This window comes from Notothenia rossii (genome assembly GCF_949606895.1).
Source record: "Notothenia rossii genome assembly, chromosome: 6".
In the NCBI taxonomy this organism is placed as follows: Eukaryota; Metazoa; Chordata; class Actinopteri; order Perciformes; family Nototheniidae; genus Notothenia; species Notothenia rossii.
Genome location: NC_136909.1, coordinates 13,027,133 through 13,042,680, shown reverse-complemented (window position 1 = coordinate 13,042,680; position 15,548 = coordinate 13,027,133). Strand labels below are relative to the sequence as shown.

Here is a 15,548-nt window from a genome sequence, read left to right as displayed (position 1 = left end):
GTTTTTGGAGAATTCTTGATAAAGGATTATTGAATAATAAATGTATTAATATATTAAGAATATTATTTATACAAAAATGATGATTATGCCCTTTATTTCTTCCGTTAGCTTGGTCGTTAGTTAACGTCCATCTAGTAGTTCTGATAATTCCGAGCGCACAGAAACACGGCATCGTTTGACAGGAGGCTGTCCTTTACTATCTGAGCTAGCATGGACGAGCTAACCAGCATTTCACACCCTTTGCATTAACTGCGAAGTTATCGGTGAGTTTATGTTAACGACTGATTGTGATTATTGCTATGTGATCCAAAAAACACCAAAACCTGAAACGGAAAGCATAACTAGAGTCCCTTCTAGCCATCGTCATTTAGCTAACGTTAATTAGCTAGCAACATCCCTTGGTGATGTGTTGTTGCATCCCTGTAAATACAAAATAAACCGCTGTAAGATGTAAACATTAGGTCGTTCTGTTTAAGATTATGTAAGAAAGTTAGTCTAACTTTTAGGCTAAAAGTAACTAAGTAGAAATATTCAAATACTGTACTCAAGTACAATTCTGAGAGACTTGTACTTCAATTGAGTATTTCCATTTGTTGTTACTTCGACTCCACTACAATTCAGAGGTACATTTGTATACTTTTCCTCCACACATGATTAATGATGTGAAATATAAACAGCACTTAAATAAGACTTTAGTTACACTTGGAGTAAATTCACAAGCTCCCCTGCAGCATACAGTAATACAGTTACCTCTACCTTTACCAGACTTGATCACACTCTATACTCTAATGCGTCAATAATTATAATTTGAAACATATGATATTATTCTGAAATGGGCCAATCTGCATAATAAGTACTTTTTACTTCTGTTACTTTATGTATATTTTGATGGTACTTCTGTTGTACTTTTACTTGAGTAACATTTTGAATGCAGGACTTTACTTTTAACAGAGCATTCCTACACTATGGTACTTCGACTTTTACTTAAGTAGAATATCTGAGTGCTTCTTCCACCTCTGGTGCTGACTAACTGTACATACATAAACCTAACTTATAAAGCATCCCTTGTGTGATTTAACGATACATATAACTGTAACCTGTTTATATTCTTCATTGACTTAGAGGTTTCTCAGCTAATGAGCTATCAGTTTATTCTGAGACCTGCTGAGATTAGATACATGTTAAGGTTAAACCGCTCCGTTTGCTGCAGGTATCACTAGTCAATCACTTGAAAGCTTGTCGGGCTACATCATATTTTATGTAATAGTAACAACAGCTCCTTTCTGTTATTACAGGTCCTGTGCTTTTGCGGCCCCCCCTTCCCCTCTCAGGTCAGAGCTGAGGGTTGGGGTCAGCTCCTTGGCTAATGTCGCACGTTCCCAGTGAAGAGGGGGGTCTATCTGAGGCTGCCCCAGAAGTCAACAACCAAGACCTGCTAGATAACCCTGCTCAGAAAACAGGGAACGCACCTGAGGATCAGGTGAGGGAGTGTGTGTGATTTTTGCCAGTGGGTGTAACACAGTTGTTTCCTGTGGCTTTATAATTGGGTTATCAGTTCAATTATGATTAACATGACTGGCTGGATTAAATTGAGGTAAAGGAGAAACCCATTAATGTGTAAAACACTTTAACACAGGCATACAGACCTTGTGCATACTTTACAAAGAGTGGTATGACCAATTTCATAACAAAAATACAAGTTGAAACAGAAACATTCAACTTTATTTTGAAAAAAAAGCCTCTATTGCGGTAATTGAGAATTAGTCATCGACATCTTTTATCTCAAGAATAATTTTGAAATCCATAATGCTAGAGAGAACGAAGACCCAGTCTAACTTTTCCGTTTTTTGAGCCTCAGAATTGATCAAGTCAATGTAAATGGTTTATCTAAGCTCCTATCCTCATTCCACATTGATCAGCTGTATGGATAAAAGAACACCCTGTTTTCTCCAATAAGGTCCAAATCTCAACCCTCGACTAGGCTGATCTGTGATCAGGGAAACCCTTTAGAGGTTTAAGCTACTGTTGACAATTGTATAGAAGAAACAGTGTACCTTTTAATAAACAACAACATCAACCTTGAAACCCTCTAAAGTTTCAAGGTCATGCTAGTATTAAAATTCTCTGTCGCAAAAGTAGTGATAGAAAAATTATTTATTCCTCTCAAGTGAAAAAGTGTGTAGATTTGTTGACTAACGCAAGTAGTAACCAAATCCAGTTGTCACATGACATATTGTAATGAGTCTTAAAAAAAGCATGTCCTTGTGTCCTCTCAGGCAAAAATAGCAGCTGCACTTTTCACCTACTGAACGATAGTAGGGCAAAGTAGAAATGAAGGTGCTATGGATGCAAGTCACATACTGTCCCTCTGTAGTTATGCACACGTTGTAAATGTTTGCACACAGAACCTAGTCCAGGCGAGAAAATCAGCATGGTGTCTAGGGCTGGTGTCAACTTGTGTTATTAGCATTGTATCATTTTCCTAAAAGGTAAATACCAAATGGACTTTGAATGTTGCATGTCATGTATGCAGAAAGGAATGTTTACAAGGAGATAAACCAGTTTAATTTCTGAGATAAGGTGTCATACTTCTCAATCTTTTTTTTTTTAAATCTGTACACCTGTTGTGTGTGCACATCGGATAATTGATTTGGCAGCTGATTTGGCAATGTGTGAATGTGGGTGTATGTTGTTGTGTCAAGCAGTGGTAGGCTCTCTTTCAACACACTGAAACAGAAGCGGCAGTGAAGGACCAAATGGGTTACTTGCAGCATTGTTTGTGATAGTTAGATATTCAGTGGCAAAAGGTTGTTTACAAGCTGTAGCTGTATCGGTTGTGGAAAGAAGAAGAGGCGGCTTATAGAAGAGGAAAGAATAAAACAAGGCTTTGTCCGCCCGACCAAGGGGAGGCTTGATCCTTTTCTGTCCGACTCTCCTTCGCTTTCTCTCATGGTCTCAGGTTCCTCAGTAGGAACTTAATGGAAGGGCTCAGAATAAGCTTAGATGTCTTTATTTACTTATCCTGGAAGATGCAGAGTTGAGCAGTGGACAGGTGTAGATACAGGTGTATATAGCAGGCATTTGCTTTTTACTTAGGAAAAGAGCAATATTGCTGATTGGAAGAAGACATATTGATTAAGCATCATTCTTGCTCAGGTGCCGCATGTGGTGAATGAGGCCTCTCCTTCTTCCACATCTTCATTTGAGCTGCTGGACATGGATTCGGCCCCAGCTCCTTATCGAGAAGTGCAGCCTCACTGGTTTTTCTGTCCACGGGGCGATGAGAACACAACGTGGCTTCCTTTCAGCAGAGAAGACTCCGACAAACTAGAGAACGCCCTCAACACTGGTGAGCAGCTTGTGTATATACTTTACATGTACAAAATATATCGTACATGTCTAATTTGGTATGTGAAAAGTAAGTAAATAGGGAGTTTGCTGCTTAAAGATAAAATACCAACACATTACTGTTGTTAACACCGGCCTGGTACCCAGTAGGACGTTTAAGGTGCTTCTGTTCCACGAAGTTTCAAGGTCAGCCTCTTTATGATTGATATTTAGATCATTTCAGATTTGACGTCTGTGATATTCATATTAAAAGTCTTAGAGATCCTTTTATGTAAAAACAACACATTGTGGTATTAATCAGACAATAACCATTGTTGTCTTTGTGTGAGATCTTCTTTTCAACATATTGAGCTTCTACTCTCCAGTGATAATCATACACAGCCATTACCTAAAGGGAAAATATACAACAACCAAAAACAGTAGTGATTAATTTCCAAATAATTGGAAAACATGATTTCCCAAATATTCTATAGGGAGTCAACCTGTTAAGCCCCACGGACCCGCCGAAGGGGCCGAAACCACAACATCTGCAAGAAACAGTGTCTGAGGGCTTCTTAAGATTTAATAAACTATTAATGTTTCATATCCATGTAACGGGAAGAAACTCAGTTAACTGATGATATGATTTTTTTTTAGCAAAACAAAACACAAGACTAACGCTGAGCCTCTGAATTAGCCCTGAGCGAAAAAATGCTAACGCCGTTAGCACAGAACTCACGGTATAAACACCCTTATTACTTATCGTAACTGCACATCCAACCCATCGATTAGCATTGTGAGATTACACAGATTCGATAGGTATCAGTATCATCACTCCATGATCAAAACTCACGACATGAGAAACAAAAACAGACATCACAACAAGTAGCATTAGGTAGCAAAAACCGGCACATTTCTCACCTTAGCTGTTATTCTGATCAAAAGTTGTCTTCAATGGCATTAAAACGCTGCTGAAGGTTAATCCATAGGTTAATCCAATGTGTCTGTGTCACTTTGAAATGATTTCTGATAATCCATCAGCACTAAACCTGGTTTTAAGTTTTCAGACTTCAGAGCGTAAGATAGGTATAGGTACGCATAGCTCTCATTTCTCAATGGTAACGTGTGTGTGTGTGTATCTGGAAATTAGCCTTCGATTATATTGGCTCTAGTCTAACGGTTCAAAAGAGATGTCTATCATCAAAATCGACCAATGGGTTCCAGAGAAACGGCAAATACACCCATTTCCACCCAAATGACCCCAGAGGTGGAGTTTTTTTTGCTAAACCTCTCTAAAAAGGTCAAATGTCACTTGTTCTGCATCAATCTTGATACAGGGTACTTATTATATGTTGTACTTTGGATTCCTAAAGCCTTTAGTCTACTAACCCATTATCCAAGGTTAGTTTTCACTACAAGTAATGTTTTTATTTTGGGCGGACACTATAATTTAAATTGTTTTACTATGTTCAATCTGAATTTTCTTTAAAATAAAAAAACATCTATATTGATTCTGACTTTTTTCTACATCCAACTCACAGGTTTATCATTACTTTGAGAAAAAAGATAATTAATTTACCCCTTTTAGAAGTGAAATTATTGTCATTTGTTGTGGAAATGTCATTTTCGAGCCTGAGACCTGAAAAACAGGCTTGGGGCTTAACAGGCATACTAAGTAATTGCCTTTGACAATATAAGTGTTATTTTACTCATAATCCTAAAGATGATATGTCCATATTATTCCAGGAGGGTTCACTCACTGTATCATCCTGGTGATGCTGCTGCAGAAGACATTTAAAAAACGTGATTAAGACACAGTATTTGGAGAGTGTCTTATAAACCCCTTGTTTTGGCTTGTGTGTGTGCAGTTGGAGACAAGGAGGGGGATGAGGTGGTGATAGCTGTGGATGGAGAGCGGTATGACGTACATGTCAGGGAGAGGATGCGCTACGCTGTGTACTGGGAGCAGGGTCCCACTGAAGTACGCCGCTGCTCCTGGTTCTACAAAGGAGACAAAGACACCAAGTTCATGCCTTACCCCGAGGACTTCTGCAAGCGCCTGGAGGTATTTCACACTGAAATAAAACTCTTTCACACACATACAACAAAGAACATAGGGCTTTACAATAGTCAAACGATCAAAACAAAAGAGACAAAACTCAATAAAAAAAATATATCTTATTTCTTTCTTTTACTTTGTGTTGGCTAATATAACTTAATGTTTAAAACTGTGTCTTGCAAAGGTTGCCCATCTCTGTGTCTTTTAAGAGGCTGGCACCGCGGGAAATGTAGTCTTTTATACTTCCTTGACTACAGAGGTCACGATTAGGTGACAATATTTGGCACTTTTTACAACACAGAAGACTGCTCTAACACTGCTCACTCCTAGATCTTCTGATTTTATTCTCTTCTTACTTTGCCTGTTCCTATTTACTTTTTTAATTGCTGTTTGTCTTTAATTCCTTCCTCTCCCTTCCTCCAATTTTTAAGGAGGCCTATATGGTTGCAGTCACCTTGAATGAATGGAAGACGAAACTGGAGTTTCCCTCTGGAGAAACTGTCATCTTACACAATCCCAAAGTAAGGCCACACCAGGGCTTTTATGTAAATATATTTAGTTAGGTACATTGTTTTCTCCTTGTAAGCCTCTTCTCCTTCACTTCCCTGCTCCAGCTGATAATGCAGTATCAGCCAGTAGGATTGCAGGATGAGTGGCAGTCGTCCCCCTCGGAGCAGACCCGGCCTCGCACAGTCAAAAGGGGAGTGGGCAACATCACTGTAGAAATACCTGAAGGTGTGTGTGTGTGTGTGTGTGTGTGTGTGTGTGTGTGTGTGTGTGTGTGTGTGTGTGTGTGTGTGTGTGTGTGTGTGTGTGTGTGTGTGTGTGTGTGTGTGTGTGTGTGTGTGTGTGTGTGTGTGTGTGTGTGTGTGTGTGTGTGTGTGTGTGTGTGTGTGTGTGTGTGTGTGTGTGTGTGTGTGTGTGTGTCAGTACAAAATTAGGGTAAGGGTTAGGCATGTGTTGGTTATGGTTAAGGTTAGGATCAGGACAAAATTAACTACAAAATAATCATATTCAGAATTCCTTTATTAGTCCCGCAGCCTGGAAATGTACAGTGTTACAGCAAAAGTGGCATAGCAGGTAGAAAATTAGTAATACAATAAAAAATAAAGACAGAACAACCATGGCTTAAAAAATGAGTAGCAGCAATACAAAAAAAACAAAGTGACATAAGTAACATATTATGGTGTTCAGACCTTATAAAAAATGTATATACACATATTGGGACATTTATAAATAATGTATTTTCTTCACATACAAGTGATTATTGCACAATACAATAGCAAATAAAAGTGTCTAAATTGCACATTGCAGGTTTGTAAGATTGCATCAGTCTGTATTGTGTGGGGGTCTACCAGGGGCTCATTACATAAGGTATACCTACAGTTTACACTTATTTCTGTGTGTTCCCAGGTGAACCAGAAAAGGTTGACCATCTAGTCTTTATGGTCCATGGCATCGGCCCGGCATGTGACCTGCGCTTCAGATCCATCATACAGTGTGGTAAGTGTGAGCTGGTCTGTGTGTGTATTGTTGTTTATATGCATATATCTATGTGTATGTAGGACTTTATTGTTTTAAATGTCTCTCCAGTAAATGACTTCAGGAGTGCTTCCCTGTCCCTCCTGGGCTCTCACTATAAGCGCGCCCAGCAGGACGGACAGGTAGGGAGGGTGGAGTTCCTCCCGGTGAACTGGCACAGCGCTTTACACGGAGATGCCACTGGTGTGGATGAGTAAGTATACAGACAAATACACATCTACATTTTGTTTGTATTCAAATCGTTTCTACAATGTTGTTTACTGATTTTATTAATGCATTATTATACACCAAAGCTAATTCCTTGTATGCCCAAACCTGCTCGGCAATAAACCAAATTCTGATTCTGAGATTGACAAAACAAGATCACTCTGATGCATTAAAAATAATAATAATAGTATTTAAAATAACTTTATTTTGCAGGAATTAACATAAAAACAGGGATAAAATGCCGAATTATAAGATAGAGATAATAGATGAGATAACATAGAATACATATAGTGCATCAAATAAGATAGAATAATAAATACATTTAAAAATGATCCAATTAGTAGCCATATTTGCAGTTTACACATAAACATAAAAAATTGAAGCAACATATTTTCTGCATCGGTGGGGTAGATTTACATTTGAATCTGAAAGTAGTCGGCCTTCAGTGCACTCTCTACCAATTGGCACCAGTCTCTGTCTGAGGCTATAAATAACAACAGCGCCACATTTTTCCTACTGAAGAATACTTGCAGAAAACGTTCGAACTCTGTGTTCCCTCCCTTCCCCCACTTTCAGGGACATCCAGAGGATCACGCTGCCGAGCATCAGCAGGCTAAGACATTTCACCAACGACACTCTGCTGGACCTGTTTTTCTATAACAGCCCCACCTACTGCCAGACCATCGTGGACACAGTGGCCTCAGAGATCAACAAGCTCCACACCCTCTTTAAACAGAGACACTCAGGCTTCAATGGAGCCATTTCAGTGGTGGGCCATAGCCTGGGTAGGACATGTACAAAGTCAAACACACACACAGTCACAACAAGTCATTCAAATGCTGAAGTTCCACTCTTTCCTTTTATCTCCTCAGGTTCTCTGATCCTGTTTGACCTGCTAACCAATCAAAGGAATGGATCAAATGCCAGACAGGGGGTACGATCACATTCATGGCTAAGATATACCATCAGTAAACAGATAAAAAGGAATGTGAATAATAAAATCCTCTCCACTTTCTCTCCCTTCCTTTGCTTTAGGTTCTCTCTGGTGAATTCTTGCACCATGACACGCTGCAGGACACTCTGACCAGACTGGGCCTGCAGCAGTACCTGGACACACTGCAGGCAGAGAACCTAGACCTGGAATCATTGGTAATGCCCAACACACACACACACTGGACATTGGTGTACACATGTAAGTTTAATCCAAAGTTAGAAACGTATGGATCTTCTCTTTTAGGCTCTTTGCCAAGACTCTGATCTCAAAGATTTAGGAATTCCTCTTGGACCTCGGAAGAAGCTCCTGAACTACATCAGAAAGAAATGGCTTTCAGAGGTCAGCTTGAACGTATACAGGGTTTTCTTGTTTTGGAAAATATGACCCTTACGACCTTGTTATGTTGGGGAAACTATGAAAACAACATTGTTTTATTGGGCTAATTTCTTTTATGGCCAGTTCCCCCTTTGCTTGAGGGCTCCCTTTCTAATTATTGGCAACTATATCAAGTTTCTCCAGTTTAGATTTCTTTGAAAAAACTTTTTATGTCTGTCTTTATTAACACTTTTTTCCTTGCGTCACTCGATTTCTGCTTCATCTAATATCATAATTGTTCTTTATGTACATCGTAATGTTTATGAAATCAATTAGGTTTGATCTTTAAACTGTACAGTAAACGATAAAAGGGGTCTGTGGGAGCAGAAACATGGGGCGGGGTATCTGAGATTTATTGCATTTAATATGATTAAAACACCCTGTGCAAAAAGGTATTAACTTTTGGTGTATTACTTCAATAGGATAGTAAGAACCGTGCTGGACGTCTGCCCCCAGGAATACAAGTTCAGCCTGAAGGTAGCAGCGATCAAGATGGTAACCAATCTTCAGCAGCGTCTAAGAGGAGGGCTCACTTCCACAGGGCGCAGTCCGTCACCAGTGCTGTAGAGTACGAATACTTCGACGTCGGCATTGGACAGGTACCACACATGGACAGTTTTGGACACAGACATAAATAAACATGTTATTAGGAGTACAGCTAGATAAAAGCTTTGATGCATCATCTTCCTGCTTCTCTCCTCCGCCCGCTTGCCCGGACAGACCAATGGAGGCATAGCCAAGGGACAGGTGTGTCTCACAGGGCGTTCCCATGCTCTCAGGCTTTGTCCTGTTATGATCTCACTGTGCCCGGGGGTTCTTTTCACCTGCATCTGGTCAGGGAAAAATTAAAGGAACTTGAATTATAGTGGATTTTCTATGAGCAATAGGGTTTCCATGGCTAAGTCACATTGTTTCCTGACTGAAGCTACCATTTCGTCCCAGTCGTTCAACACCACACCCTGTGTCTGTGCTCATCCTGCATGAATGCTCAGCTCCGTGGTCTCCACTTTCCTACTATCATACTGCCCGGTTGTTGTGTTCAAGTCATGAATGGTAGTTTGAATGTTGAATGTAAACACCATACTGCCCCCAAAGTGAGTGTTTCATCTGTCTCAATAGCTGTGTTGTAAAACCAAAAAAACATTTAATAACATATTTTTCCAACCCAATCATCTCTTCACAGGTATCCATCAACTACCCACAGCTGGCTTTCCATCCGCAAACATTTTTTGCTTTTGGCTCTCCGATTGGGATGTTCCTGACTGTGCGTGGGCTGAAACACATTGATCCCAATTACAGCTTCCCAACCTGCAAGAGCTTTTACAACATCTACCACCCGGTGAGTAATCACATATGAACTGCCTCTGCCCTTTCAAGCACACTCACTCCCACAAAGGGAAAACACCTGGTTTGAAATGCAACAGCCTTAGATTGACATTTTTCATGCCCGCTTCAATCTAAAAGGCATTAAGGAAGCATCTCTTAAGGTTTAAAACATGTTTTGCATTGTGGAGCGATGATAACATATTTAACCACAGCATTAAATCAACATACGGTAATTAGAAGAATACTACTTAGTTTCCCCATTATTTAATAATTAGACAATTAAGAAAAACAGACTTTTTGCATTGTAAACATGCACATGAGATCGAAAAACTTGCATTAAAAAGTTTAAACAACCAATATAAAATGATCTCATAGTGGGTCAACTATTAAAAGTGACATGAATCTGTTCCCCTTTATGGTTGTGTAGTTCGACCCTGTAGCCTATCGGATAGAGCCCATGATTGTGACAGAGGTGGATCTGGAGCCCATGCTGATCCCTCACCATAAAGGCCGCAAGAGAATGCACCTGGGTGAGGCTGTCTGTTCCTCTTGTCTTTGTGGAGCAATATTGGGGTGTGGTCTTTTGTTTAATGATGAACTCTGTTTCTGTTTGTCTCATAGAACTGAAGGACAGCTTGACCCGTATGAGCATGGATTTGAAGAACAATGTTTTTGGATCATTACGGACGGCGTGGCAGTCCTTCGCCAGGATCCCCGTGGCTGCACTTCCCCCATTGGACGAAGCAAACACTACAATAGAGAACGACCTCCAAGAGTCACAGGGTAGAAACATGACTTTTTATTTGACTGTGATTTCTGTGTGTGCACAAGAGTTTCTCTGACCCAGTCTCCTTATACTCTCTCACCCCTCTCTGCATGTTGTCACCTTTTTCCACCCTACCTTTTATTGCTCTATCTGGTGGTTGGTCTGGATCCATCATCCTTTACCACTTTACCGTGAACCTCAGCCTCAGCGGCAGTCTCTGCTTCTACTAAGAGGGAAGAGCAAAGGGCTGATTTTTGGACTAAAGTACTGGAATGGCCCAGGGCCCTTCATAAGCATAACTTACAAGGTAAGCCAGGTTAGTCACTTGGCTAAAGCAAGAGAAAACCAGTAAAGCCAGCTTACTTCTAGTTTTGCAATCTTGTTTTCTCTGCAAAGTGTCAACCTCCAAGCCTATATAAACTTGTCATTCATTCTATATTTTCCGTTTTAACTTCCCTGGCTTTAATCTGGAAAAAATAACATGCACAAAAGAGGCAAAACTGTATACTTCGACTACCTGTTTGCATGCTGTCGTACCTGCAGAATTTCATAAACTTGGAAGGACTCCATAACTGTATTTTACTTTGGCACCTCATCTCCCTCACAAAGAGCAAATGTTTATGTACTGTGTTGCATTTTTCCCGCAGGCTCTCACTAACCTTCGTTTCGGAATGCACTGCTGCTGATACTAATCTTGTCTTCAACTGAAAATGCAATATTCTGAGATCCCCCTGAGGCCTTTCCCCCCTGACCCCTCCTGTTGACGTTTCTGTTTAGTTGATTTATGGCTGATTCATTGATCAACGTCATTGTCAGCAACAGATGCTGCTTGACTAATCTTCCCATGGAGTAATCTTGAAAGTGCTGAACAATCAGGACGAGTTATATTGTAGTGATTACAGTTGTGTTTTCAGCAAAAGTTATTCAAACAGTAGGTAAAGTCAATATTGAGTCACCTACATTTGCTACATGCAGATATAAGTCCTGCTCTTTTTTGTAATTGTTCAACTACTCAGCCTGTTGGTTCATTACATAGGTCAAGGGGAAAACAGGTTCCACTAGAAAAACAGAGAATTAAACACAATCCCTTTTTTTAAAACTTGGAACTCCCTTATATTTAAGAGGATTAAGCACTTTCTGACAACCCCTACAACCTTCACCTGTTTTATCTGTTGTGTAGGTTTGTAAGATCTGAAATAATTAGTACTAAAAGCCAAGGTCATTTGAGGGTAAGAAATTATTTTAATGTCCAAATAACAAGCTAGTAAATGCTGTAAACATCCAGTAGTTAAGAGGTCATTGTCAGTGCATTGGGTGTTTGTGGAGATACATCTTAATATAACAACGCATTCTTAACATTGCAACAAATACATCATTCACTCATCGCAAAACTCACCGACTCAACTGAAATTGACTTAGCACCATGACTGCCCCTACGGCTGAGTCAATGCATGAACACAGCCTCACTTAAAACGCAACCTTTGAAACCTCTATGATTCATTATAGACATCCATTAAGTACTAATCCAAGCATCGTTGTACCAAAACGTTCAACTGCTAAAAAACGTGTGAGTACTCGCAGCCAAGTAGATGTTCTGGTTTCTTGCCCAAATTACAATTGCTTTCTAACAGGAGGTCTGTGAAGTTTTGCAGGGCTTTGAGAGTCTCCCATTTTTGGCTTAGGTAGCTTTAAAGTTCTTGAATTACGCATTTAATAAGCTGTGAAAACCTTTCTCTTGTAGATTACTGTGAGTTTTATTCACCCGCAAACAAGCTGTCCATTTCCTGATGTGGTGTAGTTGGACCAAAAAGCTGCTGCTGGCATTTGTCTTTGTTTTTTGTTGTCTGTTTTCTGCCTTTACAGCCACATTATGTCTATGCAGGAACATGTGAGGAGGCAGAGTCCTCAGAATCAGCAGAGCAGAGGGAGCAGCCTGAGATTAAAGTGGGGATGTTGAACGAAGGAAGAAGGATCGACTACGTACTTCAAGAAAAACCCATTGAGAGCTTCAACGAGTACCTGTTTGCTATCCAGTCTCATCTGTGTTACTGGTGAGTCCTGCATACTTGTGGAGGGTGCTATTTTGTTTTTCCAAAATGTCTCAAATAAATGACATTTCCCCTCTCTGTCTGTCAGGGAATCGGAGGACACTGCTCTCCTGCTGCTAAAGGAGATCTACGACAAGCTAGGTGTGGCCTTTGAACAGCCACAACAGTAATAACGTTTTTTTGAATGTGGACTTGATTTTAACTTGACAGCTACCTGAAAGGGAGACAGTGAAGGACAGATGTCAGAGGCTGCACAATCCTCTCCCAGAATGCCTTATTGTCCGGGTGTCATCAGACTGCCCCACCCTCCCTGACAATAGAGACTGTTAAACTGCAGTCAGGCAGGGTGTCAGTCAACCTTCATTTGAGGTAGCCGGGGCTTCTTGGTGCTGCAGGACTAATGTCTGATAGTTGTTTTAAATCCACCTGAACATCTCGTCATTTTCATTTCATTTCAAACCGCTCCTGATCGCACTTTTCTGTCTACACCAAGTCATTTTTCTTTTACATACATTTGCACTTTTATTTTCCAACAGCTGTTGACATATCATGAGTACAGCTGCAGATAAAAAGTAAAATAATCATCATGATAACCAGAAGATACACACAGTTGGAAAGGCAGAATATCAATGTATTTGACGACAAAAAAGATTCTTAAAAATGACCCGAATATATACAGTGTGTGTATAAATGAAATAGATTATTATTTATTTCCCAGCCCTATGTACATCCTTGAAAAGTCAGAAATGTAGAACTATGAACATAATTTAAGTGGCAATAGACACTTTTTTTGCTTTAACTGATTATTATAAAATGTATATTGATTGCACCATGTAGAATGTATAGTTTGACTATCGGCATTACATTGGTTTCTTATTAGCCTCGTTTTAACTATGCAAAACTGACTGATTAGATCTCCTGGCCAAATGAAGGCTTGATTTACAGCAAGACGTGAAATATTGCCCACTTTTTCGGAGTGTAACGTTAAAAAGTCACTGAAAGTTGCCAGATGACATCCTACACTCATTTGCATTTTGGTAACATCATTGTGGAATCATTTGCATGTTTTCGCCTGCACAAAGTGCAAGAGGAGAGTGAGCAATCGTATGTTGTTGGCAGAATAACTGTTGTTATTCGTAGGCTCTATAAAAGGGAATCAAAATCTAGTTGTCTCTTTATTGAATAAGTGCAATCAACCTTTAAAACACAAATTCAGAACAGCTGCACAAACAATAATTCAACTTTTAAACAATGAAAAGTTGTCTATTTGCCACTTTAAGTGTTTAAACTTGAACAAGGAAGCTCTCCTTTAGCCTAACATTCAACCTTTCCTTTATAAATAATTGCAGGTCTGCTGGTTTTATTTAGATGACAATAAAATTGTTTAGGTTTTGAGGGGAAATGAATATTGATAATTTGTCTACTGGCAGCTATATTTCCTTTCTGTAAAGTAAGGCCCAATTTAAACCCAATCTTACACCTACATACATTTGTGCAATATTACAACAATGTAGATGTGACTTATTTTTCATTTCACTGACGTGGTCCACAATTCTACTTCAACTAATAATATGTTTACTTGCAATGTGTATTTTATTTTTTCAGTTTATTTTTGTTTGTTTTTAGTTTAAACCAATCTATATTCTAAAATAAGGGATCCTGATGAATATTTGTGTCAGAAATGATCAAGGGATGCAGGGGAATTAAAAGGACAAGCTTGTGTGTATGTATGTTCAGAAAGGCCAGCTCTATCTCTCTGAGGTCTGTGCCATTCATTCCTTCTGTCTGTCTCCCAATAACAGTGTATTCTTTATCCCAAAACATGGTTAATTCCAATACAGAATGGCATCTCAGATACATAATTCTAACTTTTGTATTATCTAAGGGCCAAATGCTACATGTTTCTCTCAACTGTTCCTTTGTATCAAGGAATTGTAAAGTCATATTCTGTACTGCATGCACTTTTCATAATGTAACAGAAGGGTTTCTCAACAGTTTCTGATCCTGACACTAATCTAAGGAACAGAAATTATTTTAACAAACCCAGCAATAAGGAGAGTTATCACTTTTAATTTGATTAAATTGAGTATGTTACATTGATTATATAGAAATTATGTTGCAATGCATATCAATTTATTTTTGTCTAAAAATATACACAACAAATATCAATGTGTCAGTGATATCACACATCTGCACCATCAAGCAACATGGGGTACAGACTACAACGTTGACAAGCAGGGTGTTTTAGTATTTAAACTTTACAAAACAACCCATATGATATGCACTGTCAGGGCAACACAGCCCAAGCACTAGAGCTCCGCACAAAACATGAAGAAACCTCACAAGGTTGTTCATTTTCTTCCAATAAGTTGTACTGAATATGAATGATCATTGAACATCACCCGTGTCTCTGTCATGTCCGTTTCAGTAAAACAGGACTTAAAGTCACTAACTCCTCTTCCTTGACATGAGTACTGTTTTTGCACTTGATACTTAAATATTTAAATAACCAAAAAACAAATGTTCTCATTTCTAAATACACACCCGATGATAACATGTTGTGTGTGCCATAATAAAAACTTTACAAGTCTCTTGTTGTTCTTAAGAATTCATACAAGCATGCTTTCATTGGACTGGAAACATAACACTTTCAGCCGTTTTTTAGTATGTGTATCATATTTTCCCAGGACATCAATGAATGCCCAAACTCACTACATCATTTCCACATATTGAGCTAGTTTGAAATTATGAATGCACATAATATATAATCCAGCTAAAGTCTATCATAAGCAAACAGTTCCACATTCAGAACGTTATTTATTGATCATTGTGACTGGCATGTAAAATACGTTTTCAAACAATAAACGCTTCCAGTGTTGTGTTCAGAAGTGAATTCAACTTGTT

General features: G+C 39.2%; 1 protein-coding gene across 4 annotated transcripts; it reads left to right on the top strand.

Moving 5' to 3' along the window:
- Positions 1-140: 140 nt before the first annotated feature.
- ddhd2 (DDHD domain containing 2) lies at positions 141-15,234 on the top strand. Of its 4 annotated transcripts, XM_079688849.1 has the most exons (20): positions 141-263; positions 1,296-1,480; positions 3,157-3,349; positions 5,196-5,392; positions 5,818-5,907; positions 6,001-6,121; positions 6,800-6,889; positions 6,980-7,121; positions 7,712-7,920; positions 8,008-8,069; positions 8,171-8,284; positions 8,373-8,468; positions 8,927-9,103; positions 9,225-9,251; positions 9,688-9,843; positions 10,258-10,360; positions 10,452-10,613; positions 10,799-10,903; positions 12,479-12,647; positions 12,733-15,234. In XM_079688849.1, the coding sequence occupies exons 2-20, from the start codon at positions 1,367-1,369 to the stop codon at positions 12,812-12,814; spliced, it is 2,409 nt and encodes an 802-aa protein (XP_079544975.1). In that variant the 5' UTR covers positions 141-263; positions 1,296-1,366; the 3' UTR covers positions 12,815-15,234. The 4 variants fall into 4 exon arrangements, with proteins under 4 accessions (XP_079544975.1, XP_079544976.1, XP_079544977.1 ...); XM_079688850.1 differs by lacking the exon at positions 9,225-9,251; XM_079688851.1 differs by lacking the exon at positions 10,799-10,903.
- Positions 15,235-15,548: the final 314 nt, after the last annotated feature.

Bases quoted from the DNA above. Each gene is read 5' to 3' on its own strand.
- ddhd2 (XM_079688849.1), top strand. From the start codon at position 1,367: ATGTCGCACGTTCCCAGTGAAGAGGGGGGTCTATCTGAGGCTGCCCCA. The intron at 8,070-8,170 runs GTACGATCACAT...CCTTTGCTTTAG, and splicing joins GATCAAATGCCAGACAGGGG to GTTCTCTCTGGTGAATTCTT. The intron at 9,252-9,687 runs GTGTGTCTCACA...ATCTCTTCACAG, and splicing joins GAGGCATAGCCAAGGGACAG to GTATCCATCAACTACCCACA.